The sequence below is a fragment of the Ovis aries genome, chromosome 4, assembly GCF_016772045.2.
Source record: "Ovis aries strain OAR_USU_Benz2616 breed Rambouillet chromosome 4, ARS-UI_Ramb_v3.0, whole genome shotgun sequence".
In the NCBI taxonomy this organism is placed as follows: Eukaryota; Metazoa; Chordata; class Mammalia; order Artiodactyla; family Bovidae; genus Ovis; species Ovis aries.
This window is the reverse complement of record NC_056057.1, coordinates 78842323-78869507: the sequence shown is the minus strand read 5'-3', so window position 1 is coordinate 78869507 and position 27185 is coordinate 78842323. Positions and strand designations below refer to the sequence as shown.

Below are 27185 nucleotides of genomic sequence, written 5' to 3'. Positions count from 1 at the left end.
AATGTCACAGCCCCCGATCCCCTGGTCTTGTGACACTGGCGGTGCTGGTAGGGAGAACGATAATAAACACCCGAGACAAGTGTTAGCTATTGCTGAGTCACCAACCACTGAACTCAGTAGACTAAAACAATCACATTTATTAGCTCGCTGCCTGCCGGCTGTCTGGGCATCTCTGCCCATCTGAGCCCAGCTTGGCTGCTCCTGCTGGCCTCCCTCTTGTGTCCAGCCTGTGGAAGCCTGTCTTGCATGATCCCAGCTTGGCCCCCTGTGGTCTTGTCCTTCAGCAGGACAGCCCAGGTGTACTCACACAGTTCTGGAAGTTTGGAGGAGAGGAGAGGGGATGCCACAAGCATTTTTTTCAAGCCTCTCCTTGGACTGAGTTTGTCCCTGCCTGACTGACCCAAGTCATCACAGGGCCATGCCTGTAGTCAGAGTGGGAGGGTCCTACAAAGTTACAGGGCACAGGGCAAAGGAAGGCTGCTTAGCTGGAGCTGTTAGCACCATCTGTATAGCCTAATGGGTCAATGTGTCAGAAATAAAGTAGCCATGTGGGAAGCCGGATAAAGGCCCAAAGGTATGATGTCTGAGGAAAGGGCACGACATGCAGAAAGACAGCAATACATCTGCTATGGCAGGACATGCTCATGGTGTTGGTGGGATTTCCTCCCACTAAATCAGGAACATGTTGTCTTGGTCTGGGGAGGAGGGCAGGGGAGGCTTTCTCAGGGGCTAAAGCAGCACCTCATTTCCGGGAGTCCCCGTGGACAGGTTGGACATTCCAGTCTCCTCACCTCCAGAGCCACAGGCTCCTTGCTCCTTGAGGCCACAGTGTACCTCAGGGCAGGAGAGTCTGTCCCCGATGTGGGGGAGGGTTGCAGATGTTGGGTCACATGCTTGTTTATAAGGCTAGCATCCAGCTTCCCAAGAAGATGAGCCCAGGGCCTACCCAGCCCTGGGGTCCTCTCACAGCTCCTTGGGAGGTGCCTGGCACATGGCCAATCCCTCCAGTAGCTGATTGGAATAAGGCACAGGGTAGAGTCCCATTGCCTGGTCCAAGACCCCTCTGGCAAATGCATCAAGCTGAAGTCCAGACTGAAGTTCTGGGGTGTGGAGGGGCGCTGGGCTGCAGAGGGACTCAGAGGCCCTCCATCCTACCAGGCACCTGTGAGATGATGGCCTGTTGGGGCTCAGCTGTTTTAGGGGGTGTATTTTTTCAGGGATCCCCCTAGAAACAGAACCCACAGGATACATATACAGAGCGTGTGTGCTAAGTTGCTTCAGTCTTGATCGATTCTGCAACATTATGGACGATAGCACACCAGGCTCCACTGTCCATGCGGATTCTCCAGGCAAGAATACTGGAGTGGGTTGCCGTGCCCTCCTCCAAGGACATATACAGAGAGAGACTTACAGTGAAAGATTGGGTCACATGATTAGGGAGGCTTTAGTCTGCTATCTGTGAGCTGGAAGCCCAGGAGAGCCAGTGGTGCAGTTCAGTGCAAACCCAAAGGCCCCAGAACCAGGAGAGCCGATGTCCAAGGGCAGGAGATGGATGTCACAGTTCAAGCAGAGACTGGGGCCACCCACCCTGAGGGGGCCATCTGCTATTCTCAGTGACTGATTTAGTTCAGTGACTCTCTTTCAGAAGTAGCCTCACAGACACATCCAGAAATAAAAACTCAACCAGTGATCTGGACATGTCTTCCCTGACAGCTCAGTTGGTAAAGAATCCACCTGCAATGCAGGAGACCCTGATTCAATTCCTGGGTCAGGAACATCCCCTGGAGAAAGGAGAGGCTACCCACTCCAGTATTCTGGCCTAGAGGAGTCCATGAGTGCACGCACTCGCAAAAAATCAGCAAGACCGAGCGACTTTCGCTTTCAGTAGCCCAATCAGGGGACACACAAAGTTAGCCATCATAGTGAGTTTCTGTTCTTTGTAACAGATGATCCTGAATGACAGCGTTTGATTTCCCGGTACTGCCTCCACCAGGAGGGTTTTAATCTTTGGGAATTTGATATTGGAAAAGTAGTCCTCAGTGTATTTTAATTTGCATTTGCATATTTTTGTGTGTGAGGTCAACATGTTTGCACATGATTACTGGCCACTTATGTTTCTTCTTTTGTGAACTGCCTATGTCTCGGGGCTCACTTGTGAAAATGGTAGCAAGGTTGGACTTTCCTCGCAGTCCAGTGGTTAAGACTCTACATTTCCACTCCAGAGGGTGCAAGTTTGATCCCTTGTTGAGGAACTAACATCCTAAATGCAGCTCAGCCGAAATAATAATAATAAAGGAAACAAGGTCAAATTAGCTTTAAAAATGTAAAAAAAAAAAAAATGATGGGGCTTCCCTAGTGGCTCCGTGGTAAAGAATCCACCTGCCAGTGCAGGAGACACAAATTAGATCCCTGATCCAGGAAGATCCCACATGCCACACAACAACTAAGCCCTTGCACCACAGCTGTTGAGCCTGTAGCTCTAGAGCCCGAAAGCTGTAACTGCTGGGCCCTGTGCTGCAATTACTGAAGCCCCGACAGGAGAAACCACCATAGTAAGAAGCCCGAGTGTCACAAGTCGGGGCTGGAGAGTAACCCCCACTCGCCACAACTAGAAAAAAGCCCACACGGCAACGAAGACCCAGCACAGCCAGAAAAATAAAAAATAAATAAGAATGGCTTCCCTGTATTGAAGAATTAGTACTTTTCAGTCACAGCTTTCTAGATTTATTTCAATGGATCCTTGTGCCCTTTTCACAAGGGAGTGATAGAATTAATATTATCCCATTGTACAGAGGAGAGAAACTGAGGCTTGGAGAGAAACTCTGAGGCCACGGACAATTCCTAAAATGTTTTTCTTTCTGATCTCGGGGTTGCAGGTATATTTCCAGTGTTTTGTTTGCCTTTTAACTTCACTTTCAGGATATTTTGAACAGAAATCTAGAGCTTTTATGCAACCAAAATTCTCCATCCTCCTACAGTTTCTACTTGGAAAGACTTCCCCCACGAAAATATAAGCACAAATTCCTATGTTTTCTTTTGCTACTTTGATGGTGTCTTTGTCAACATCTACATCTTTAATCCATTGGGAGTCAATTTAGATGAAGGTGGGAGGAACGATCCACATAGCTTTTTCCACTAGAGCCCATTTGGAACCAAACAGGCCTGGCTGATGGTCACATGACATCCTCACCCTCATCCCAGTCTGCGGGCTGCAGAATTACTCAGGCCCTGGCGGCCCCCCGCCTCCCACCCCCTCAGCTCCTCAACCCCCCTGCGGCTGTGGTGACCCCCCAGTCTCCCGGAGGCTGGGTCCTGCGGTGAGTGGAAGGAATTCTGGTGAACTCTGCTCACTCAGCAGTCCAGGCCTGGGGAGCTGGGCGGGGGCACAGGACTGTGGAAAATCACATGTGGTTTTCAAGTTGTCGGAAACCAAGAAAATCATTCAGCCAGTTGTGTGGACGACTAGACACTGTCTGGGAGACCCTGGGTCCCTGGCTCTGGGAACCACCCTCCTGGGGAGCCTGAGCAGATTTATCCCCTGGTAATTTCCAGACTGCAGACAGAGGGCGTTTCCAGGGCCCCCCTGAGAGGGAAGAGCAGAGAGACCAGGTAGGCCTGGCTCCTTGTTCCTTGGTCCCTGGAGGCAGACTCAGGACTCCAGCAGACTGGGAGGGCCTGGTACCTGATCCTGGTGCCTAAGGTCCAGAGACTCGGCTTCCTGAGCCATCCAGTTTCACCCCTCCCTGGCCCCCATCATTCTGGCCAGCTGGCCTGTGTCTGAGCTGCTGCCTCAGGGACCCAAACCTCCTGGTGCTCTGAGGCTGCCCCAGTTAGAACTGGGACACACTGGTCCTTTTGGCAGGTGAGTTTCTCAACTCTGCCCAGGCTGAGGCACTAGGGTGGTTCCTGGTGATGCTCGGGTCTCAGCAGAATGGGCTGGTGGCCCTGTGGCCCTGTGGCCTGGTGCCAGAGACTATGTAAACTGAAGGGAAAGAGCATTCGGTCTGACCTCACAGACATACCATCACTGACGAGGACACGTCTCTTCTCCCTGAGCCCAGGTTTCCTCACATGAATATGGGGAAAGCTGCTGCATGTGCGCCACAAGAATTGAAATCCAGTCCACTGCCCATGTGCTGGGGCCCAAGACGTGGGTGACCGATGTGAGGAGTCTGAGCCTGGAGAAGCAGAACGTCTCCCATGAGGACTTCCCTTCCCTTTCACTCACCAGGCAGAGCTCCACATCCCTGGGGGTCAATGTCCGCCCCTGTGCCCTCTGTTCCGGGGAGTCTAGTCACTCACATCCTGATCCCTCTGACCTGAACGTCTTCAGGGGAAGGGTACCTCCACAATTGTTGGGTCTCTGGGCCACACTCAGGCCTGGACCTTGTTGAAAGCTCTGTAGAGATCTTCCCAGTGAACACATGAGCTGCAGTCAGGGACACACACCCAGTCACGTGCTCAGATTGCTGGGGACCCAGAGTGGAGGGGCTGGTGCTGTGGTGGGGTGGGGACTGGGAGGTGGAAGGTGATGAGATCACAGACCTTCTGGCCACAGTGACTTGGGATGAGGTAGTTGTCCTGCTGACATGGCTAGCAGTCCTGGCAGGATGGCCTGGGGACATCTTTTCAGGCACTCAGGAAGCTGAGACGTGGTGCCCCTCGGTGCAGAGACTCTGCTGAGACTGTTAGAATGGGCAAGTTCCCTGAGAGGCCCGTTAGAGGCTCTATTCAGGGGAAGGCACCCAGGGCTTGGGGCATCCTCCTCTAGGGACTCCTAACTTCTCTGGATGTGGAGAGTGGCTTGGATGGAGCCACTCCATTGTCTCCCCATCTCGTGGGGAGGGTGTGATCACCAGGTTCATAGGACAGGAACTCTGAGGTCTTGTGGTGGGGGGAATGGGGTCAAGGTCACCTGGGATCCACCCCAGGAAGGAACTGACCCTCATGCTTCCCGAAGCTCCAGCCAGACTTGCCTCGAGGTCCTAATTGTCTGATGTGCAAAGACAGATGCTAATCTTGCTAGACATGGACTGTCTGAATGGGAGACCCTTCCAATCAGGGGTGGGGAGCTGCTAGTGGTCAGGGAGTCACCCCCTCAACTTACAGCCTGAGAAAATCAAGTTATTCAAGGTCATAGTTTTAATAGTGGCTTCTGAGATGAGCTGAAGGAAGCAGGAAAGCCCTCTCCCCCTACCCCAGGTCCATCCTGGGTCCCTCTTCTCATCCAGGAAGCTGTCACATCTGAAAGATTAACAAGGCAAGCCTGCCCTACACTGATTTCTCTACCCCTGTATGAGTGACCCTACAATAGTGGGAAGAGGGTGGGTTCCATTCTTTCCCATCTCTGCTCCACCTCCTCACCCCCTCCCAATGTGGGAGCTTCTGCCTCCCCACCCCGCTGGGGAGCATTACTGAAAGGGGCAAAATGGCCCTGGTGCCCCAACATGACAGCTTTGCCTACATGCCCACCCCCCTCCTGCCCTTCACTGCAGCCCACAGGGCCTCCTCATTGCACCATTCCTCCCAGATGGACCATGCTACACGCCTCTGCAGTGTGTACTATACACCTCTGCTCCTGACCCAAGGTGGGAGCACCCTGCACTCCTACCCCAGTCTCTCTCCTGGGGCCCTCCCACCCTGGCAGGCAGGCTTCCTGGCATGGCCTTTCTCAATGGCTCTCAGAGGTGAGCTCTTGGCCCATGAGCTAAACAGGACCCACCCCAGTCTGGTCAGAGCTTGAGAACACAGGCCATGCCCCTTCCTCTCCCCACCGTGGCATCTGTGCGCTCCACCAGCCTGACCTTCACAAGGCTGCAGGAAAACTCCACACACGCCATCTCCCTCCCCCCCCAGCCCATGTCAGCTGCCCCCAGAATGCCCCTTCCCCACTCTGGAAGCAGCAAGGATAGGTCCACCAGGGTGAGACGTCACCTTGCCTCTGCCTGTCAAGCCCAGTCCTATTGTGGCCCCTAGGGCAGGCCTCACTGTGCCCGAGGAAAAGGCCCAGGCTTCTCCATAGGAAGCTGGAGGTGGGGGGCGGTAGGGGGCCCAAGATGTCCGGCAGACTCCCAGACTAGCTCAGGAGAATCCTTGGACCTGGATACAGATGCCCCACCCGCTGGCAAAGGGTGCTGGACCCCAGGAGGGTGAGTGGCAGCCACAGGAGGCATCAAGCCTCCCACCTCTTGGCCTGCCTCGTCCTGGCCTGGGCTGCTGCCCTTGGGGAGTTTGGTTTAGATGACAGGGCTCCTCGGCAGACAGGCGTCTCCTGACAGGCCCAGGTCTGCGCGACTTCCTGAGTGCAGGTCTGAAAGCTGAGTGGAGTCCCAGCCCTTCTCCCTGAGGGGAGATATGGGCCTGGCCCTGGCACGGACAGCAGTCACCACCCCCCCTCACCTGCCCAGACCCTCGAGGGAGGCGGGGAGGGCCCCCAGCCACTGCCCACCCCACTCCAGGGCCCAGCTTCCCACAAATCCTTGCTCATGTTCCTGTTGGTGACTCACTGTGGCTGAGGAAAAGTTTCTTTCTATTTCTTTTTAATTTTCTTATGGCTTCTATTTTCCCTGGCAGAGGATGTGGAGCTCAAATCTGATCCATGTGTGAGCCAGCTGAACTTGGGAGCTATTCCCAGGGAAGTGACGTTCTAGAGCTGCCCCCTCCCCCGAGCCTCGGGCCTTCCTACTGGACACACTCAACTGGGGGCCACAGAACAAATTCCAAGACAGAAGTTTCGAGAACGATGATTCAGAGGCTCGCAGAGGACATTTATGGGTAAGAGCTTGCTTCATCCTACTCTGCCAGGACAGCAGGGCAGGGTCAGCACAGGAACGAGGAGGCCTGACTCGGGGTGGGGGTGCAGTGCGCTCCGAGAGCCCAGATGGGTGGCCTTGGTCTCCTCAGGGAGGTGACAGGAGCTGGGAGTGAAGGAAGGGCCTTGAAAGAAAGAGGTGAGAGAAGGCAGAGCCCCCTGGGTCCTGCCCCTGCCCCCAGTTCGGGGCTGAGCCAGCAGCCCCCCACAGCGCTCCTCAGCTGCCTCCTGTTCATCATCTCAGGGCCTCCTGAGACAGACAACGTTGGTTCAGGGCTGAGTGCTGCTAAACTTGGCCCATAGGCTCCAGGTGTACTTTTCTTGCTTCCTCATCCCATCAAGGAGGAAAGTTCTGGGAGCTCCGGCCTTGGGTGTCATACCCATCTGAGGTCAGCCAACATTTGCCCTTTGAGAAGCCATATGGAAATACCAGGCCCGCATGGCAGCACATGGCACCCATGGCAGACATTACTAATCGATCTGGGATTCTCTGACTACCCGATCTATGTACCACAACCCCACACACTCCGCCAATCAATGTGATGAGATGGAGGCAGAGTAAGCACAGTTTGAAAAAACTGGGATCTGATAAGAGGAAGGAGAGGAATGCCTGTTTGTCCTTGTTGGGATGTCAGCTTTCGGGAAAACAGTGTATCCCTAGAGGTGAAGCAATGTTCACCAAGGAAGCAGTAAAAGAAACTATAGGGGAAGGGGTCTGCCTGAAAACATCTGTGGTTCCTGTTCGGGTGGTGAGTGACCTGTTCCCATGGCAGGTTCCAGCACCCAGCTTTGCTGTGTTAAAGGCACCCACCAACTCTCTCAGCTGGTGCATGTCCTCGGGGGTAGTGTCTTATCTGCTGCCTCCTGCTTCCTTTCTGGCGTTCTTAATCTGGGATCCCTCCCTCTGCTGCTGGGAGTGCAGGAGAGGGCAAGAATGCCCTGAACTTGTATAGAAATTGCTGTGTCAAGGCTGAGTCCCTCCATGCCCCTGACAGCCCATTCCTATGAATGACGCATACAGTTCAATAAAATGTGAAAGGCATCTCCTCCCTCCTTGCTCCATCTCTGATCCCCTCCAAACTTGTCCTTGTATGTCAGGATCTTCGGAAGGGAGAGGCAATCTTAAATGGGGGATCCTACTTCCAACAGAGCAGTTAGCCCGTCCTCAGGGCAGTTTTGCACCTGTCCCTGGCTACAGTGAATTCCCAAAGTGTGGTGTCTCCCTGAGGGCCAGCATAGGAACGGGCTCTCATGGACCTAGGGGATTAGCTGAATGTCTGATTGAAGACTCCAGAGAGAGGAAAGGATGGGTTGGGACTCTCCTGCGGGTCTGTAGAGGGGGTAAGGTCCCCCAGGCCAGAGTCCATGGCTTAGCTCTGCTCTCAGGGTTCCCGCTCACCTCCAGCAGGCTCTGGGGCATCCCTGGGGCACCGCCTCCAGTTCCCATCTGGCTTGGAGGTGGTATTGCAGACAGAGCAGGGCAGGGACGTCAGAGCCCTCCCACCAGCACCCTCTGGACCTCACAATCCCTCCAGCCCTCCTTCCCCTGGGCCTTCCTTCCTAGGCGCTGGGCCCAGGTCCGGGACACCGCCCGCAGTTCCCACTTCGGAAAGTGCCAAGCGCGCGCGGCGCCTGGACTGCTCAGCCCCCCCGCAGCCCCTCCGTCCACGCCCGGCTCCTCCTCCTCCTCCTCCTTTTCCCCGGGTGGGGGGAGCCGGCTCCGGAAGCCCCGGCGCCCCCGCCCCGGCCGCCACTGGCGCTTTGGAGAAGGCGGTCCGCGCGGGAGCGCGCCACGCGGGACCTGAGCTCCCAGCTGCCGCCAGCGCCTTGGAACCCCCTGACCATCCCTGAGCCCCCACCGACCCCTGAGTCACTGCCTGGCCCGGAGCACCCCCGCGCCGCAAGCCGGAGTCCCCTACCCACCCCTGATCCTCCCACCCGCCCCTCCCCGGATCACCCCCCACCCCTCCCCGAGCAGCCCCCCTCTCCCCCCCGCCGCTCCGGAGTCCCCTGCCCGCCCCTCCCCGGACCCCCCTCCCCGCACCTCTCCCCCGCAGCCCTCTCCCCCGGAGCCCCCTCCCCAGCGCCCCTGCCTCCCAGTGTGTGCTGTGCCCATGGCGGCCCTGCTCGGGGCGCCCCTGCTTGGCTGCCTCCTGGTACTGCTGGCGCTGTGCCCCGGGGGGCGCCCGCAGACAGTGCTGACCGACGACGAGATCGAGGAGTTCCTCGAGGGCTTCCTGTCCGAGCTGGAGTCCGAACCCCGGGAGGACGACGTGGAGGCCCCACCGCCCCCTGAACCCACCCTTCCCGCCCGCAAAGCCCAGACAGGGGGCAAGCCAGGGGCGCGTCCGGGGGTGGCCGAAGAGGGTAAGAGCTTTCGGTAGGGGTGGCCCTTGGCGTGATGGGGGGCCGCCCGGACAGCCCTGCACTACAGGTGAGAATGGCGGGCCTCGGTAGGGTTTGGCCGATGTCCAGTCTGCCCAGCGTGAGGAAGGCACAAGAGAGGCCAGATGTCTGGCGGGACAGTGTGCCAGGCAGAGGTCAGCGCTGGCTGGTAGCCCTCTGAGGTTGGGGACACATCCAGCAGGTCCGCTGCCCAGTGGATTGGGTCCTCCCAGTCCCTGCTGGACAGCCCCAAAACCCCTGGAGGGACTAGACTCGAGCTAACAGGGGACTTGGCGGCCCCCTCCCCGGGGCAGTGTGAAGGTGAAGGGCCCTGCTGTTTCAGTGGGGCCACTCAGCCTGATTGTGGCACACACTGTCTGTGCCACACCACTGCCAGAGACCCAGCCTCCAGCCTTCCCTGGGAAGGATCCCCAGCACTCTGCTGCCTGGCCTCCTGCTCCAGGAGTACAGAGCCAGGGGAGGGGGTGCAGAAGACCTCCTGTCTCCTCAAGGCTTCCAGGAGGAGTGGGCAGTGATCCAGGGTTATTGTGAGGATTAAATGAGGTGATACATCACCAAAGCATTTAGCCCAGTGCCTCTTATATAATCAGTTGTCAATAAATCTTAGCTGTTTATCATGACCTCCTGGAAGGTGGGCAAGGGTCTTGCTGATCTTTCTCCAGACTTCCAAGGCACCATCCATCATTCCTGAGGTCAGCAGCCCCTCCCCTTTGTCCTGCTCTAGATCTTTCCTGGCTCCTCCCCCACCCCTGGGGGATGGGTTCTGGGACCCATCTCAGCACCCCTCTCCATTCCAGGATTGCTGTCCCGGCCTCTTGCTTTCTGCTGGGGCAGCTCTATTTCTCCTGGCTGTCTACATTTTGTAGATTTTCCTGTATTTCAGTCACGTGGCCCCCACAACCCCATTACATTTTCAGCGGCATTTGCTCAGGGTCCTGGAAGATTCCTACAGGCAACCCCAGGCCCTGCCCTTGCTCCCTCCCTCCCCCAGACTCTGAGATGGGCAAGCAGCTGCAGTACTTGCCTGTCCCTCTGTCCTCTGCATGGCCCCAGGATACCCTGTGGTTATGGCTTCCAACCCACCCCAGATTCCTTAGTCTTGTACAGGGGATCGTGCATGTGTATCCCTTTTCTGTGAAGCCTTTCTAGCTCCAGGGAGGCCCCAGGCCCATGCCCTTTACTTTGTGTGAGAGGAATGAGACTGCTTCCCCCTTCAGACTGGGTGCTCCTTCAGTCCTGGATGGCTTAAGTCACCCTCTGCTCTTTCCATGACCAGCACAGAATAGTGGGCCCTGACTGGCCAAGGGGCCATGTGGAGAAAGAGTGGATTGTGAGGTGCTCCTTGGGCAGATGGGAGGGTGAGGGCCTGTTCCTGAGAAGCTGAGCCACCCAGGCCAAGGTGTGGTGGTGACAGCATGTCTCTCAGACAGAAAGCCTGGGTTCCAGCCCCAGCTCTTCCATGACCACAAGTGGCTTAACCTCTCAGTTTCCTTGATTTGGGAAACACAGAACTACCAACAGCCCCTTTGCCCACCTTGCATGGGATGCCTGGGCATAGAGGGGGCTCTTCATTGATTTGACCTGAATCTGCATCTTGAACAGTGCCTCCGGGAAAAGCCAAAGACAAAGGGAAGAAAGGGAAGAAGGACAAAGGCCCCAAGGCGACCAAGCAGCCCCCAGAAGGGTCCTCTAGGCCTCCCAAGAAACCCAAGGAGAAGCCACCCAAGGAGAAACCCCCCAAGGCCACCAAGAAGCCCAAGGAAAAGCCACCCAAAGCCACCAAGAAGCCCAAGGAGAAGCAGCCCAAGGAGAAGCCCCCCAAGGAGAAGCCCCCCAAGGAGAAGCCCCCCAAGGCCACCAAGAAGCCCAAGGAGAAGCCCCCCAAGGCCACCAAGAGGCCTCTAGCTGGGAAGAAGCTCTCCACCCCAAGCCCCTCTGAAAGCCTGCAGTGGCCACTGCCCCCACTCCTCAGCCCCGACCACGAGGACCTACCCCAGGAGGGAGGTGTGTAGTGGGCTCGGCTGGGGTTCGGGAGCTCTGACCTGCTGGGCTGCAGAGGGGTGATGGTGAGGGTGGGTCCCTGAGTCCCTGCCTCTTGCTGACCCTCAGACCAGATGGGCGCTGGGGCCTCATTGTTGTCATGAACACAGCAATTCAGCTGAGGCTCCCACAGTACCACTCCTTCCCGGGGGAGGGAGTGTTTGGCAGCCTTGTGGGTGGGGCTAGCTCTCCACCGTCCTGGGCTCTGACCCTTGAGCCCCACAAGAGCCACTTGCCCGTGTGTCACTGGACTGTGAGCCTGCGGGGTACCCCCCTGCTGGGGCAGCAGGTCCAGACAGCGGTGCCTGGATTCCCCAGAAAACCATCCAGCTCTCTGTCCCTCCAGAAGTGCCAGCAGGGTGCTAAGGGCCCGAGCAGCTCAGGCCTCCCTGGGAGTGAGCTGTTACGAGGGTGTCAGTAGGGCCCAGGTCTTGTGGAGCCTCGCTGTGGAGCCAGTGATCAGGGTAGGCCTCCCATCCACATGCCCCTGGGGTCTGTGTTGCAGGTGGACCCCTCCCAGATCCCTGGGGGAGTCCAGGAGAAGAGACCGACGTGGAGCACCAGCCTGGTAAGTGGGCACCAGCCACCTGGCCTCAAGGGACCAATCACCCTGGCCTGCTGGGTTTCCAGGGTGGGGCTGGGTGGGGGCATCGGGGAGTATCTTCCATGAGGTGGCCACAAGCACTTTCCCCCAGAGCCCGAGGAGGAGACAGAGCAGCCCACACTGGACTATAACGACCAGATAGAGCGGGAAGACTACGAGGACTGTGAGTAGGATCCACTGTCGGGGAGGCCCGCCTGCCCTGCCTCTCCGGCTAGTTCCGACCCCTGGCCCTGGTTTACGATAGTCCACTCGGAGGCCCCACCTTCCCTGACCTTGGCCCGGCTCAGAGCCCACCCTCTGCCCTAGTTGAATACATCCGCCGCCAGAAGCAGCCCAGGCCTCCCCCGAGCAGGAGAAGGCCAGAGAGGCCCTGGCCTGAGCGCCCTGAGGAGAAGGCTGAGCCGCCTGGGCGGGGCTTTGAGGCCCCAGAAGAGAAGATCGGTAGGATGTGGGCAGACTTGGGGTGGGGGTGTCAGGAGAGGGGGCTCTGGCCCACCCCTGCCTCCCATCTCCACAGAGCCACCACCTCTGAAGCCCCTGCCACCCCCACTGCTCCCCGACTATGAGGACGGCTACGTGATCCCCAACTACGATGACAGTGAGTGCCCAGAGCCCCCGCCCACCACAGCTGCATCCCAGGGCCAAGCCTCCTGTATCTCCAGCTTGGTGGCAGTGACCTCACCAACCCCACTGCCTCTGCCACCCCCTCCAACCTGCCTGCCTTCATCTGATATCCACTTTCAGGCTGGGTCTTCCTGGCTCCTGAACTTAGCTCTTCCCCATTGCCCTCGGTTCTGGCCTATTCTCCTCAGCTCCATGGGCGTCACTCTCTGACCCTCCTGAGCTCTGGTCCTAGCCACCCCTCACCCCTCGGGACTTCCTTCCCTTCAAAGCTGCCGCCTTCCTCTCCTTCCTGCACGGTCCCTTTGGACTCCATTCCCTTCCTCATCTTGCCCACTGGGCTCCTGTGAACCTGGCCGGGAGCTCCTGGGGTGGGGTCCTGGGACCAGCCTCAGGCCCTCTCATCAGGACTCTCCCTCCCCACAGTGGACTATTACTTCCGGCCTCCCAGGCCCCAGAAGCCCGACACTGGCCTGGAAACAGACGAAGAGAAGGAAGAGCTGAGTGAGTGGACCCAGACTGTCCCCACCCCCGGGCCAGCCCCCAGTGCAGGCCTGACCCCCACAACACCTGCCTCCTGAACTCTGGGGCTAAGCCAACAGGACCCTCCCACCTTCCATCCTTCAGAGAAACCCAAAAAGGAGGGCAGCAGCCCCAAGGAGGAGGAGACGGATGACAAATGGACTGTGGAGAAGGGCAAGGACCCCAAAGGTGTGTCTCTGGGGGCTGGAGGCTGGGCCTACACAGCTTGGGTCCTTGTGAGAGGCCAGCCAGACTCCCAGATGCTCTGGGACCCTTATCACTGCCTCCTCCCTTTGTTGCCCCCCAGGGACCCGGAAGGGTGAGGAGTCGGAGGAGGAGTGGGCTCCAGCAGAGAAAATCAGTGAGTGAGGGGTGTAGAGGCTAGGGTGTATAAGGACAGGGGGGTTGGAGGGGTTGCAGGATGGATATGCGGATGGGAGGTGTGGTGGGGGGTGTGGGTATGTGTGAGGGCTGTAGAGTGGGTATGAGGGCTGTGGGGCGGGGCAGTAGCAGCTAGGTGAGCATGATGGGAGAAGTGACCCATCCAAGGCCACATGCGAGTCCCAAACCCAGATTTCCTGATGGCACTCTAGGCCTCCAGAACTCTCTCCTGCTCTTAAAGTCCTGTGATGCAAAAGGGAGAGACCCTGGAATGTCTGCCCTGGGCCTGACCCCAGGGACAGAGCTCGGGGCACAAGGCAGGTGTGCAGATGGCCCTGATACAGACAATGCCTGTGACGGGTCAGGCTCTGGGGTGGCCATCCCTGTGATTTCATGTAGGCCTCATGGCCCCTTGGCACCCGGCATCCTCAGCACATTCCCCGGAGGTGGAAGCTGAGGCCCAAGGAGGGGAAGTATGAGCTGGGGTGGAGCTGCCCTAACTGGCACCCTGACGTGAGGGGAAGTGGGTACTGGGCTCCTCCATTCTGGGTGTGATGAAGGGAGGGACCGATGGAGGGATGGAGCCAATGGGCCACTAGCCTGGGGTGCCATGTCTCCAGAGTGCCCCCCCATTGGGATGGAGTCGCATCGCATTGAGGACAACCAGATCCGGGCCTCCTCCATGCTGCGCCATGGCCTGGGTGCACAGCGAGGCCGGCTCAACATGCAGGTGGGTGTCAGGATGGGCCCATTTCCCCGCTGTGTAGGGGCCCCCTGCCCGCTCAGCCTCCCTGCTGTCCCTGACAGGCCGGCGACGCTGAGGACGACTACTATGATGGGGCGTGGTGTGCTGAGGATGACTCCCAGACCCAGTGGATTGAGGTGGACACGAGAAGGACCACCAAGTTCACAGGCGTCATCACCCAGGGCCGCGACTCCAGCATCCAGTACGTCTGCCGGGCTCACAGGCACTCGGTAGGGATGGGTGGCTCTAGACGTGGCTCTGAGTCCCATTCAGAACCATCTGGTGGGTTCTCCAGGGCCCCCACCCCGACTCCTTGGTTGTGGCCTGTCAGCTCCCTGAGTCCAGATAAGCACAGCAACCACCCACAGCCATGCAGCAGGAGTGGCAGCCTCTCCAGACCCCCAGCTAGCCCCACACGTGCTAGCTCTGGGTTCTTGGGCCCAGAAGAGAGGGCTCAGGCCGCCTGAAGGCCTGGGCCTTAGCCTGGGGTGAGGAGAGCAGCCTTTCCCTGACCACCATCTGCCCCCCAGTGACGACTTTGTGACCTCCTTCTTCGTGGGCTTCAGCAACGACAGCCAGACGTGGGTGATGTACACCAACGGCTACGAGGAAATGGTGGGCACCTGAGCTCTTGGCTCTACCCTCCTCGTTTGGGCCACAGGTGGGTCTCCGCCGGGGTTGGGGGCTGCTCTGAGGCCTGCCTCTTCCCAGACCTTCCACGGGAACGTGGACAAGGACACGCCCGTGCTGAGCGAGCTCCCGGAGCCGGTAGTGGCCCGTTTCATCCGCATCTACCCACTCACTTGGAACGGCAGCCTGTGCATGCGCCTGGAGGTGCTGGGGTGCCCCGTGTCCTGTGAGTGCCTGGGGTTGGCAGGGGCGTGGACTGGTGGCTGGGGCAACCTGGGGTGGGCTGGCAGGTGGACTGCTCAAGGTCCCGCCTGCCTGCCTTCTCTGCAGCTGTCCACAGCTACTACACACAGAACGAGGTGGTGACCACCGATGACCTGGACTTCCGGCACCACAACTACAAGGACATGCGGCAGGTGCGGTGCTTGTCCTGAGGCTGGGGTCCTGTCCAGGTGCTGGGCTCAGGGCTAATGGGTGCTTCCCCATAGAACAGACAGGGCTGTGGGAAAGGCATGGTCACCGGGGATGGGTTGGGGGCAGCGGGGTGGGCTGTGTAACTCCCTGTCTTTTCTGGCACCCAGCTGATGAAGGTGGTGAATGAGCAATGCCCCACGATCACCCGCACATACAGCCTGGGGAAGAGCTCTCGAGGGCTCAAGATCTATGCCATGGAGATCTCAGACAATCCCGGGGATCACGAGCTGGGTGAGGGCCCCCACAGCCCCCAGGAAGCCTGGTCCTCCCCAAGCCCAACAGATAGAGGCAAGGCCCGGTACTGCAGCTGAGCCTGCACTGTTGATGTTGCCAGCTCACCACCTCCCACCTGCGTCTTTGGAGCCCCTCCTGGGCCCTGCAAGCCTCAGCCACTCCCAGTCTCCTGGGAGTGAGGTTGATTTGGGTCCTTCCTCAGATCCCCTGGGCCTCAGGCCTCAGGAGGCTGGCTGGTTGCTGAGGTTCCTACCCTCACAGGGGAGCCCGAGTTCCGCTACACAGCTGGTATACACGGCAATGAGGTGCTGGGCCGAGAGCTGCTGCTCCTACTCATGCAATACCTGTGCCGCGAATACCGCGATGGGAACCCACGCGTGCGCAGCCTGGTGCACGACACGCGCATCCACCTAGTGCCCTCGCTGAACCCTGACGGCTACGAGGTGGCAGCGCAGATGGTGGGTGGAGGGAAAGGGGTCAGGGTGGAGCCTGGGTGGGGCAGGGCTGGGAGTGGGCTGCTGATGCTGACCCCCTCTCTCTCGGCTTCCCCACAGGGCTCAGAGTTTGGGAACTGGGCACTGGGTTTGTGGACCGAGGAGGGCTTTGACATCTACGAGGACTTCCCGGATCTCAACTCTGTGCTCTGGGGAGCCGAGGAAAGGAAATGGGTCCCCTACCGGGTGCCCAACAATAACCTGCCCATCCCTGAACGCTACCTCTCTCCAGATGCCACGGTGAGGCCACAGCCTGGCCAACAGGGCCTAGGGGAGCAACCTAGACCCTGGGGTCCGGGTGGAGCTCGGGACTTGGGGGCGGGTTGAGGGAGACTGAGCCCAGGTGGTGAGACTGCAGGGGCTCCGAGGGACCAAGGGGATGTGAGTACTGCTGAGGGATGTGCACAGCAGATGATGGAGGCTGTGGACCAGATCTCTCCCCCGGCCACTCCCAGGTATCCACGGAGGTCCGGGCCATCATCACCTGGATGGAGAAGAACCCCTTCGTGCTGGGGGCAAACCTGAACGGTGGCGAGCGGCTTGTGTCCTACCCCTATGATATGGCCCGCACACCCAGCCAGGAGCAGCTTCTGGCTGCGGCCATGGCGGCCGCCCGGGGAGAGGATGAAGAAGAGGCATCTGAGGCCCAGGAGACCCCAGACCACGCCATCTTCCGCTGGCTGGCCATCTCCTTCGCCTCTACCCACCTCACCATGACTGAGCCCTACAGGGGAGGGTGCCAAGCACAGGACTACACTGGCGGCATGGGCATCGTCAATGGGGCCAAGTGGAAACCCCGCTCTGGGAGTGAGTTGGCCTGGGAGGGTCTGTGGTGGGGCATTTGGCATGGGCAGGGGTGACTGTGGCTCTGTGTCTGCCCCACCCAGCTATCAACGACTTCAGCTACCTGCACACCAACTGCCTGGAGCTCTCCATCTACCTGGGCTGTGATAAGTTCCCGCATGAGAGCGAGCTGCCCCGAGAGTGGGAGAACAACAAAGAAGCCCTGCTCACCTTCATGGAGCAGGTGTGGGGGCCACCGCGCGGACTGGTGGAAGGGTGGGACAGCATTTGGGGAGAGGCTGGTGAAGGGCTGGGGGACCTCCTGGACAGGACAGGTGAACAGCCTGTGGGAAGGCCATGTAGACACCACCTTGCCTCCTCCCTGCAGGTTCACCGTGGCATCAAGGGCGTTGTGACGGACGAGCAAGGCATCCCGATAGCCAATGCTACCATCTCCGTGAGTGGCATTAACCACGGAGTGAAGACAGGTATACAAGTGTACAACTATACCCCACTTCTCAGGATGGGGGACCAAACGTGTGCACGCCCTTGGCAAAGCAAGCCTGACCTGCCCTGCCCAGGAAGTCCCTGCTCCTCTGGATCCCAACCAGAGGGAGGGTTGGAGGGGCTGCAGATTTCTCAGACAGAGCTGGGGCCTGGGAGGGAGGGGGGACTCCTACTTAGCGAAGCCCATCCTCCTCTCTGCAGCCAGTGGTGGCGATTACTGGCGCATCCTGAACCCTGGTGAGTACCGCGTGACGGCCCACGCGGAGGGCTACACTCCAAGCTCGAAGACCTGCAACGTGGACTATGACATCGGGGCCACTCAGTGCAATTTCATCTTGGCTCGCTCCAACTGGAAGCGCATCCGTGAGATCATGGCCATGAATGGGAACCGGCCCATCCCACACATCGACCCATCGCGCCCCATGACCCCCCAGCAGAGGCGCATGCAACGCCGCCGCCTGCAGTATCGGCTGCGCATGCGCGAACAGATGCGGCTTCGACGCCTCAACGCCACCACGAGCCCAGCCACCACCCCCACATCACCCCCTCCCACCCCAACACTGCTCCCCACTGCTGACCTTGCCCCCTCCTCAGCCCCAAGTTCTACACTGGGGCCCTGGCAGTTTCTACCAGAGACCACAGTCAATTGGGAGGAGTCGGAAACGGAGACGGAGACCTACACGGAGGTGGTGACGGAGTTTGGGACAGAGCTGGGGCCTGAGGAGGAGGAAGGGGAGGAAGAGGAAGGAGAGATGGTCACGGGCCCAGACTTCCCCTTCACCACAGTTGAGACCTACACAGTGAACTTTGGGGACTTCTGAGAACAGGTCTGCTAATGCGCGAGCTTGCACCAGTAGTCACACTGCCTTGGCCAGCTCCGCGGCCATCAGCACAGGGAAGGCCCCCCGGTGTGGGTTCTGCCAGGAGGGGGCATGAATGTGATGGAGACCTAAGAGCCAGGGTCACCTGCTGCTCTGCTGCAGGACTGGGATGGGGCTGGACGAGCAAGCCCCGGGGCAGACTTCTCAACCACTTGCCCAGACCACACCAATAAACCAAGCTCACTGGCAGATGTATCACTGACCACTTGCCATCCTGACCAGCCCGGAGAGGGGAGGAGTAGGGAGGCTCCTTCCACAGTCCCACACAGGGAACTGCCCAGCTCAACACCAGTAAATAGTTAGGCTTTATTTACAGAGCCAAAGCTGTCACGGTGCTGACGCCACAGGGAAAGAATGGCCAGGGCTGCTCTGGACAAGGCTGCCTTTGTGAGTCAGGGACCCAGACCCAGGCCTCCCAGGTCCTCATCCTCTGCCCCAAAGCCTGAGAAGCTGATGGGCTGGCAGGCCAGGCTGCGCAGGTTCACAAGACAGGCGGTCTGGGTGGTGCTGAAGTCTGGGACAGCCACCAACAACACTGTCTGGTCTTCGGGGCCTGCAAAGAAGCCAGGTGGGAGCCCATCTTAGGTTCTGGGTGAGCCCTGTCTCAAAGGAAAGTCACAAGAGGTAAACAGGAGCCCTCCCCCACCCCCTGCCATCAGCACCATGGAGCGCTGACCACAGAAGCTCCTTGAGACCAGAAATGAAAAGGGCCAAGAACACCGTACAGGTCCAAAGCTAGAGCCACACTGAGCAGGATGAGCTCTGGGCAAGGACAGTTTCAGCCCTTGCAGAGCCTGGCCTGTCCACCCCACGGGGGCCTGGACACCCCAACACAGGCCTTCTCTGTGAGCCTTGGCCCCAGCTGAGAGCATGTCCCTCATGACAGCCCAGGCCTGGGGCCCCCAGAAGACAAAACTTACCTTGGATGATTTTGGAGCCAAAGCTGGGGGTATTGCCACAAAAGTAGACGTGAGGGCACTCCGGAAAGATAAATGGGTCATTTTTATAGAAAGGGTAGCAACCTAGAGGAGGACGAGGTACAGTTGAGAGTGGGACTTCTCAGCCTCACACAGGAGACATCTGCACGTTCGGGATAGGGCTGTCCCATGTAGGACGTGGGGCGCCATCTCACACACAAGACCCTGCAGCTGTCACAACAAAAACCCCTCCAGACTTGGCCACGTGACCCCAGAGGCAGGGCAGTGTTGTGCTGCTGCTGCCTCTGTCCTTCTTGGTGGGCAGGGGGCAGGGTGCAGGACTCTTGACTGGCTCAGGCTCCCAATATGCTCCCACAGCCTTCAGCCCTAAGCAGGGCCTTGGCCATAAACAGAGATAAAGACTCCAGAGTAGCTCCCCAAACAAAGGTCAGGCTTTGGGGCTGTTCCTCAGACAGGTCACAGCAAGGCTAGTGGGTGCAAATCCATGCTGGGAACCCTCTGAGCATCAGTGGAGCCCCTTTGGTCTTCCCCAACCGTTTGCTCCCACCTCACGTGTCTAAGCAAGCCCTGTTACCTAGGGTATCAGGGGCTGTGGGGCTGATGTGCCGGACTTGCAGCGTCCACTCCAGGATCTCCAAGTGGTCCTCCATGCTGCTGTATCGGAAGATGTCACTCACGTTCTGTCCTGACGTCCCCAGGAATCTGCAAGTCAAGGCTCGGCTGACCCCACCCTGAGGGGGCCACCATCTGTGCTCCTCCCACAACTGCTGGCCCGGCGCCCTCATAGCAGGTTCCCAAGCTCCCCTTGAAAAAGAGCCCCATCCCAGGTGGGCTTTCTTGCACCCCTGGGTCCCAACCTCCCCTCTTGGTGTCACCAAGGCAGAAGGCCAGGGATCAGGCTGGAGTGGGGCTACCTGACTCCATCGATAGTGGCCTGGTAGGGGTTGGTGACCAGCTGGAGCGTGGAGTAGGCAGTGGCCAGAGGGAACATGCAGGGGTGCAGGGGCTGCTGGGGGAGCGTGTAGTTTGTTGGGTCAAATTCGCCCGGCATCACATCCACGGGCACGGAGGCCTGGAGGGCACAGGGGCAGGGGAGCCTGTGAGGCCCAGCACCCTCCACAGTCACCCTGCTGGAGTCCACTCCCCCTGCCCACCTTTCAGTGCCCAACTGCACTGCCAGAAGCTCCTGGTCCCAGGCGCCGGCCTGGCCCAGCTCACTCACGCTCAGCTGCAGGAGGATTTCGTCCAGCATCTTGACGGCCTCCACGCTGGCGGCCTGGGTCTTCTTGGTCAAGTACTTGGCCTGGGAGTAGAAGTCCATACGCAGGCTGTCAGGTCTCAAGGGAGACTTAGATCAAAGGGACACCCAGAGCCCCTGCCAGGAGGCTGAGAGCAGAGCAAAGCCTGACTTATGGAGGGACAGTAAGAGTTCTGGGCCTGTGTCCCCACGCTGCCCTCAGGAAGGAGGTTTGAGAACGAGGCTGGGTCCCCAAGCACCAGAGATTCCTGGGTCATAAGACCTGCAAGACCCCATTCCCAACCCTCCGTGGGGAAAGACTGGCTTGAATGCAGGCAGGTAGGCGCCATACCTTGTTGATGGAGTCTCTGCTCTGTGTGTTGTGGCTGAGGAGGTTCCCGGCAAGGATGACCCGGGAGACGTGGGCGGCACTGCACTGCTCTCCTTCATCCCCAAGCTGCCCCGTCACCACGTCCACCAGCAGCTGGGTGCCCAGCAGGCTCTCGCCCCCGCCTCCACCCAGGCCCAGACCAGACACCAGCAGCACAAACCTGCCAGAGAAGTCGGGGTCCTCTTGGATGCTGGGAAAGCAAGGGGGTCTCCCAAGAGGGCTGCTTGGAGCTACTGGTGGGGCTCCTCACCATCACAAGGAAGCAGGGGGGATAAAGGCAGCGACTGTGACTCCCCTGGACCACTGCCCGGACCCTGGGCCCCTGCTCCTCACCTGTCCGTGTCGAGGGGGCGTGTAGGCTTCTGAGGGGCAAGCCCTGCAAAGCAGTGGTCCTCTACCAGGAACTTTCCATCATCTCCTGCAGAGCCCAGCACAGCCAGGACCGTTCCTGGGGAGGAGCAGGATCAGATCTGTGAGGAGCCTCCGAGAGGCTACCACCCAACACACTACCATAGTCTAACCCTCTCCCTGAACCCAAACTCATTGCTCCGGGAATGCGAGTGTGAGCCAGCACCCAGATGCACAAGCCACCCCCTCCCTACTCCCCACCTGTGACCAGCTTTGACACGTCGATGGTGCCCTCCAGTTTGATACGCTGCAATTCATCTTCCAAGATCAGTTCATCATCTGGGTGGATATATTTGCTCCGAGGAGGCTGGGGGAGCAGGTTGTGCTGGAATTCAAAGATGGCAGTGGTCATGAGGCCAGGGCTCAGCAAGGCTCTGGTGCTGGATCAGTGAGATGGCCCTGCAGCCAGCAACCCCATGGGCAGAGGCCCAGCCCTGATTCTCTGGATCCAAGGCAGGTAGCCCCATCGTGCCCTCTGGGATGGGAACATTGTTCTGGGGATGGCGTGTGTGAGCCAGCTGGCCTTACCTCTTCGCTGACCTCCCGTAGGATGGAGGGCTGGAGTGGCATGGCCTTGAAGAGGGTCCCCACCACACAGCACTTCTCCCCAGGCTGCAGTTCACACAGCTTCTTCACTAGGACTCCACTGCCTGGGACACAAAGATAATGTGCTCAGAGACCAGGTGGCCCTCCCCTGCCCCATTGAAGCACTAGCCCAGTCCTCACTGGGCACTGTGGCCCTGGGGCCCTGGTCTCCACCAAGAGGGAGAGAACATCAAATGCAAGGACCCCCCTGGACCTAAAGGATCGGCCCCAGGAGGACAGAGGGACTCTGGATGCCAGGTGTCCTTGCAGGAGAGGCAGACAGGCAGAGAAGGCAGCGTGAAGATGGTGCAGGGGCAGAGACCAGAGAGATGCAGCCACAGGCCAGCAGTGCGAGGTCAGTCACCAGAGGCTAGAAGGGGCAAAGAAGGATCAGAGGGAGCGTGGTGCTGCCGACACCTGGATTTCGGACCTCTGGCCTCCAAAGCTGGAAGGGAATACATTTCTGCTGTTTGAAGGCACACAGTTTTGGCCTTGTTGTTTATGACAGCAGCCATGGGATGCTAATGCAGAGTTCCCTCACTTATACGTAAAGTATAACACTGATTTTTAGAAAGAGGTATGCCAAGTCTCAACACAGCCCTGCCTGGACAACACTATAATTTCCTTTGCGAGTTTAGATTCTTTTATCAACCCCACAAGTGCCTTGTCTTCTGAAAAGAGATACCCTAAATTCAAACTTCATATACCCATCCACCCCGTTCTGTTCTTTGTAAAGTCAGACAGCCCTGTTCACTCTGAGCTCCTGAGATCCCAGAGAGAACACACAGGAAGCGTCAGGGATGAGGAGCAAGACAGGCGTGGGAGAGCCATGGAATGCAGGGGTCACTTGAGTGGGCAAGAGGGAGGAGCCAGTCCCCGAAGGCCTGAGAGTTTGTTAGGACTTAGACCCTAAGCCTGGAGAAAACGCTAACAGGGTTATGGGATGATGTGGACTTGGGACCAGCCCTTTCTTTAGCTGGGTTCTCCAGCACAAGCCCTTCTTGCCCTGCTGCTGCTGCTGCTGCTGCTAAGTCGCTTCAGCCGTGTCCGATTCTGTGTGACCCCAGAGACGGCAGCCACCAGGCTCCCCCGTCCCTGGGATTCTCCAGGCAAGAACACTGGAGTGGGTTGCCATTTCCTTCTCCAATGCATGAAAGTGAAAAGTGAAAGTGAAGTCGCTCAGTCGTGTCCAACTCTTCAAGACCCCATGGACTGCAGCCTACCAGGCTCCTCCGCCCATGGGATTTTCCAGGCAAGAGTACTGGAGTGGGGTGCCATTGCCTTCTCCCTTCTTGCCCTAACCCTAACCAATAACATTCCACAAATCTACACCCTGGGGAGTAAAGGAGAGTAATTCAGAGTAAGATAGGGAGGGCAGCATAATGCCGCCATTCTAGATAGAATGCCAGACACCGATGGGAACAACAGATCTCAAAGCCGTGATGTCCACTGAGCCCCAGGGAGCTGTGCCCAGCCCTGAGCCTGGAGCTCTTCTACCCCTGACAACACATCACTGGAGATATTATCACACACTACCTGGCTGAGGAAACTGAGGCTCAGAGAGATTAAGTAACATGCCCAAGGCTACACAGCTGAGATCCAACATGTATGTGTGAGCACCAGGCAGAACTGTACACCCCTGTGCTGACGGGAGGACATCCATCCATTCCAGCCTGTGGGCACCAGGCCAGGCTCCAGCACCGAGAGTGAGCCCGAAGGCCCATCCTTGCTCTCACTGAGCTTCCGGTGCAGAAGGAGAGGCAACAGCAGGAGATGAGGGGTCCACTGCTGGGACAGGTGCCACGAACAGGCGGGCGCGCAGGCAGCAGATGCCGAGAAGGCCCTGCTGGCCCAGGCAGCTTCTCAAGGCACAGGACATTTAAACTGAGGTCGTGAAGGAAGCCTGGGGCTGGAGCATGCCAGACGCAGGGAGAGCTGATGGCAAGAAAGGGCTTGAGGTATTCAAGACACTTGTGAGTAGAGACAAACTCTGCCAGGGGCTGAGCTCTGGGGAGGAAGCCCGGCCACATGGAGAAGCCACGTGGTGAGTGAGGGATGCTGCCCCACTGTCCGTCATCCAGTCAAGGCCCCACTTATCATGTGCCTCAGTCTGAATTTCTGGCCCTACTCTGTGAGCAGAATAAAATGGCTGTTTCCTGTTACTGGGCAGCTTTGTGAGAAGAGAGACGTGGTACCACAGCAGGTTACAAGGTGACATTGATCTTGGGCTCGAGAATGTCTTTGAGGATGTCAAGGAAAGCGAGAGAAAGGCCAGAGAAAGGAGACCCTTCTTATGTGGTGGAGAAAAGGTGAATGATACTTCTGCCTGAAGTAAAGAAAACGGAAAACATCTTTAATATGATGATGTAGCTAGGAGACTGGGTCACATATTCTCCTGACTGCCTATAATAATAATAAAACCAGAGCTTCCCAGGTGGTGCAGTGGTAAAGAATCTGCCTATCAATGCAGGAGATGTGGGTTTGATCCCTGGGTCAGGAAGATCCCCTGGAGTAGGAAATGGCAACCCACTCCAGTATTCTTGCCTGGAAAATCCCATGGACAGAGGAGCCTGGTGGGCTACAGTCCATAGGGTCACACAAAGTCAGATACGACTAAAGTCACTTAGCACACATGCACACAACCCAGCTAACCTGATGGGATAGAATGGACCTGGGAGCCAGAGCTTTACAAAGCTTTTCAAGTGCTTCCAATGTGCAACCTGGGCTGAGACCACCCAGCATGCCTGGTGCCAGGTGGCAATAGGGGATGGGAGGAAGGCAATTAAAAAAGACACAATGTTACCTACAAAGTTTCTGTTTAAAGGCATAACAGATTAATTCAAAACTACATGGAAAGCCACTCTTTTTTTTTTTTCTCACCATGTGGCATGTGGGATTCCAGTTCCTCTACCAGGGATCGAACCCATGCCTCCTGCATTGGAAGCATGGAGTCTTAACCACTGGACCAGCAGGGAAGTCCCGGAAGGCACTAATAAATATTAAGAACGGGGCGATGCAGCATCATTCGAAAGTTGAATGTGGGGTGGGGTGGGGAGGGTGGGAGTCCTGCTTTACCAGGAATAACTTAAAGCAGGAGAGATCACCAAGGAAAAACCTGGAAGAAAGAAAAAGGTCTGCACTGTCCAGGTCACTTGATTAGGAAAGACAGACAACCCCAAGGGGCAGGAAATACATACCCAGCAAACCCAAAAGCATTTCCCCAACCTCATCACTTACCCCAGCACTGCTGCGCCCGGCTCACCAGGAAGGGCCTCATCTGGATGAGACGGGTGGCATAAATGTGGGCATACTGGCGGCTAAAGCTGCGCTCTCCCAGCCGGAAGGGCTGCGAGGAGTTGGTGTAAGTCACCACAGGCACCCGGGCAAAAGTGGCATTGCTGGCTGATGGCGGGGACAGCAGAGTGTGGGCCCTCTGGGCAGCCTGCTCAGAAAACATGGCCCTGCTCGATGTGTCCAAGCCAAGGAGGAGGTGGTCCCTGTGAAAACACAAATGCAGTCCTGCAACCCCAGCCCACATGCACAGCAGACAGCCAGAACAGCACCTGGAACTTACTGTGTTGGCTACCAATGTCTCACCCAGGAACCTGCATCCAAAAAGGGAGATGGAGCAAGTAAGGGAATGCATCTCCTATCTAGAGCTCTCGAAACCTGGCTCAAGTGTCCACTGCCTGCTCCACACATCTACCTGGATGACTATCAGGGTTTCAAACTCCACATGCCCCACATGAGGGGATCTGCCCCCATCCAGCTCCCTGACACCTGCCCCATTTCAGGGCGTGAAGACAGCCTTATTATTATACAAGCCTACCATAAAATAATTAGCTTATGATTAAATAACAAAACATACGTCAGTCACTCCTCTGCTCAAAACCCTCCAAACGTCCCCCGTTTCATGGAGTAAAACCCCAGGTTGCTACAGTGGCCTATGAGATCTGGCCCCCTGGTCCTGCCCTCCTGCCCCCGCTCCCCAACCAGAACTGCTCTCCTTCCTCCCATACAAGTATGGTCCACTGCCGCCTCTGCCTCAGGTGTGCTCAAACCTTCTCCACCTGCATCCCTCCCCTGACATGTCTGCTCCTCCAGTGTTTACTGTTTTTCATAGTATTTACCTTTCAACAAACAATACCTTTTAAGCTTATTGTCTGCCTCCTCTGAGTAGAATAAGCGCTCTAGGAGACCAGAAGTAGCAGCATTTAAGCCCACTTTTCAAAAGCAGCCCCGAGCCTGAGTAAGATGTGCCAAGAACGTCAAATCCACAGCAGGTCCCAAAATCAATACGTGGTAGAGCTCAGTCTATACAAACGTGAAGGGATGATAAATAGTTCGCATGTAATGGGTTAGATAGTATGTGATACTAAAAAACCGGTATCTACCCCCACCGCGTTTTTTTACAGCTGTAAGTGGCTTGAATTCTGTCCCTATTGAACAGATACTGGGCCGGGACTGTACCTGAATTAACTTTCTGCCCCAAAGTGCAGAGCAGTGGCAGCACTCCGGCCGCAATCTCAAAGGAGCCTCTCGGTCTGAAGCCCCAGACCACTGCCCCAGCCCGCACCCTGGGGCCGTCTTGGGGGATACAGCAAAGCCCCTGCTCAGACTTCCCTCGCGAGATGCCGCTTAACCCGCCGCCACGCGTGGACACCAAGAGAGCTAGCCCACCCCGTCTCCACGAGGTCCAAGGAAGCAAGACCCCACTTACCTCGCCGCACGCCACGGCCCCGCCCCCTGCCGCGCGCCATCTCCCGCCAATCCGCGCGCCTTGCCCCGCCCACAGAGGCATCTCACCAATCACCGCGCGCTCCACCATGCTTATCACCGCGGGACCCGCCCGCCGCCGCGCACCGCCTCCCGCCACTCGGCGCACCTCGCCCCACCCTTGCTGTATCTCGCAGTCACCGCGCGATTTATTATGCTAATCACTGTGGAGCCCGTCCACCGTCTCGCCCCGCCCCCCAGCCAATCCGCACGTGCAATGCGCAAGCCAAGACACGTACTCCGCCCCTTAGCCCTGCGCGTGCGCAGGGTTACGCCCCACAGGTTGCAGGGCAACGAGGGGCGGGGCCAGTGGCTAGTGGCCCTTGAGCATGCTTGTGCGCACTGTCGAACAGACCCCGGCCCTTCGTCAGGTTTGTCCTGAAGTCATCTCGCATTCTCGATAACTGGCGCTCTTTGCGCCACCGCAGGACCCCTCTGGGTGCCCGCCTCTGCAGTGGACACTGCTGATACAGGGTGGGCGGACTAAGGCCAATGGTTGCACCGCCCACGGGGAGCGATTACTCCGCCGCAGGCCCGAGGAGTAGGTGGGGCCCTGGGATACTGGAAGTCAGGAGAGGGATTAGAGTTAGGGGTCAGGACTAGGGAAACTGGCTGTCTAAGGCTCTAGCACAGGGCCAACAGGCCCCAGCCTCCGCCCAACACTCCTCAGTCTCTGCTGTCCTCACTGCCCCTCATCTTTCTCACTCCTCCCTACCC

General features: G+C 58.0%; 2 protein-coding genes across 4 annotated transcripts; one reads left to right on the top strand and one right to left on the bottom strand.

Moving 5' to 3' along the window:
- The first annotated feature begins 8574 nt into the window (after nt 1-8574).
- Nucleotides 8575-18328, top strand: AEBP1 (AE binding protein 1). Its single transcript, XM_012176971.5, has 21 exons — nt 8575-9178; nt 10820-11221; nt 11763-11825; nt 11953-12024; nt 12168-12302; nt 12379-12459; nt 12909-12986; nt 13110-13193; nt 13312-13365; nt 14006-14115; nt 14193-14332; nt 14661-14745; nt 14842-14986; nt 15091-15176; nt 15342-15465; nt 15730-15926; nt 16023-16202; nt 16418-16769; nt 16850-16989; nt 17134-17233; nt 17454-18328. The coding sequence occupies exons 1-21, from the start codon at nt 8926-8928 to the stop codon at nt 18071-18073; spliced, it is 3501 nt and encodes a 1166-aa protein (XP_012032361.4). The 5' UTR covers nt 8575-8925; the 3' UTR covers nt 18074-18328.
- Nucleotides 18329-18420: 92 nt separating this feature from the next.
- POLD2 (DNA polymerase delta 2, accessory subunit) lies at nt 18421-26591 on the bottom strand. Of its 3 annotated transcripts, none has more exons than XM_060414791.1 (12): nt 26499-26591; nt 25840-26006; nt 24930-25189; nt 21636-21757; nt 21309-21432; nt 21033-21147; nt 20661-20859; nt 20294-20374; nt 19986-20143; nt 19646-19773; nt 19054-19155; nt 18421-18686 (listed from the first exon to the last, which is right to left on the bottom strand). In XM_060414791.1, the coding sequence occupies exons 3-12, from the start codon at nt 25147-25149 to the stop codon at nt 18526-18528; spliced, it is 1410 nt and encodes a 469-aa protein (XP_060270774.1). In that variant the 5' UTR covers nt 25150-25189; nt 25840-26006; nt 26499-26591; the 3' UTR covers nt 18421-18525. The 3 variants fall into 3 exon arrangements, with proteins under 3 accessions (XP_060270774.1, XP_027824530.1, XP_027824531.1); XM_027968729.3 differs by lacking the exon at nt 26499-26591 and adding an exon at nt 26413-26469; XM_027968730.3 differs by lacking the exon at nt 26499-26591 and adding an exon at nt 26163-26406.
- Nucleotides 26592-27185: the final 594 nt, after the last annotated feature.

Excerpts from the sequence above, each read along its gene's own strand:
- AEBP1 (XM_012176971.5), top strand. The coding sequence starts at position 8,926 with ATGGCGGCCCTGCTCGGGGCGCCCCTGCTTGGCTGCCTCCTGGTACTG. Across the intron at positions 12,987-13,109 it reads CGAAGAGAAGGAAGAGCTGA|AGAAACCCAAAAAGGAGGGC; the intron begins GTGAGTGGACCC and ends TCCATCCTTCAG. Across the intron at positions 17,234-17,453 it reads TAACCACGGAGTGAAGACAG|CCAGTGGTGGCGATTACTGG; the intron begins GTATACAAGTGT and ends TCCTCTCTGCAG.
- POLD2 (XM_060414791.1), bottom strand. The coding sequence starts at position 25,149 with ATGTTTTCTGAGCAGGCTGCCCAGAGGGCCCACACTCTGCTGTCCCCG. Across the intron at positions 20,860-21,032 it reads CGCCCCCTCGACACGGACAG|GTTTGTGCTGCTGGTGTCTG; the intron begins GTGAGGAGCAGG and ends CTTCTCTGGCAG. Across the intron at positions 19,774-19,985 it reads GCCACTATCGATGGAGTCAG|ATTCCTGGGGACGTCAGGAC; the intron begins GTAGCCCCACTC and ends CTTGACTTGCAG.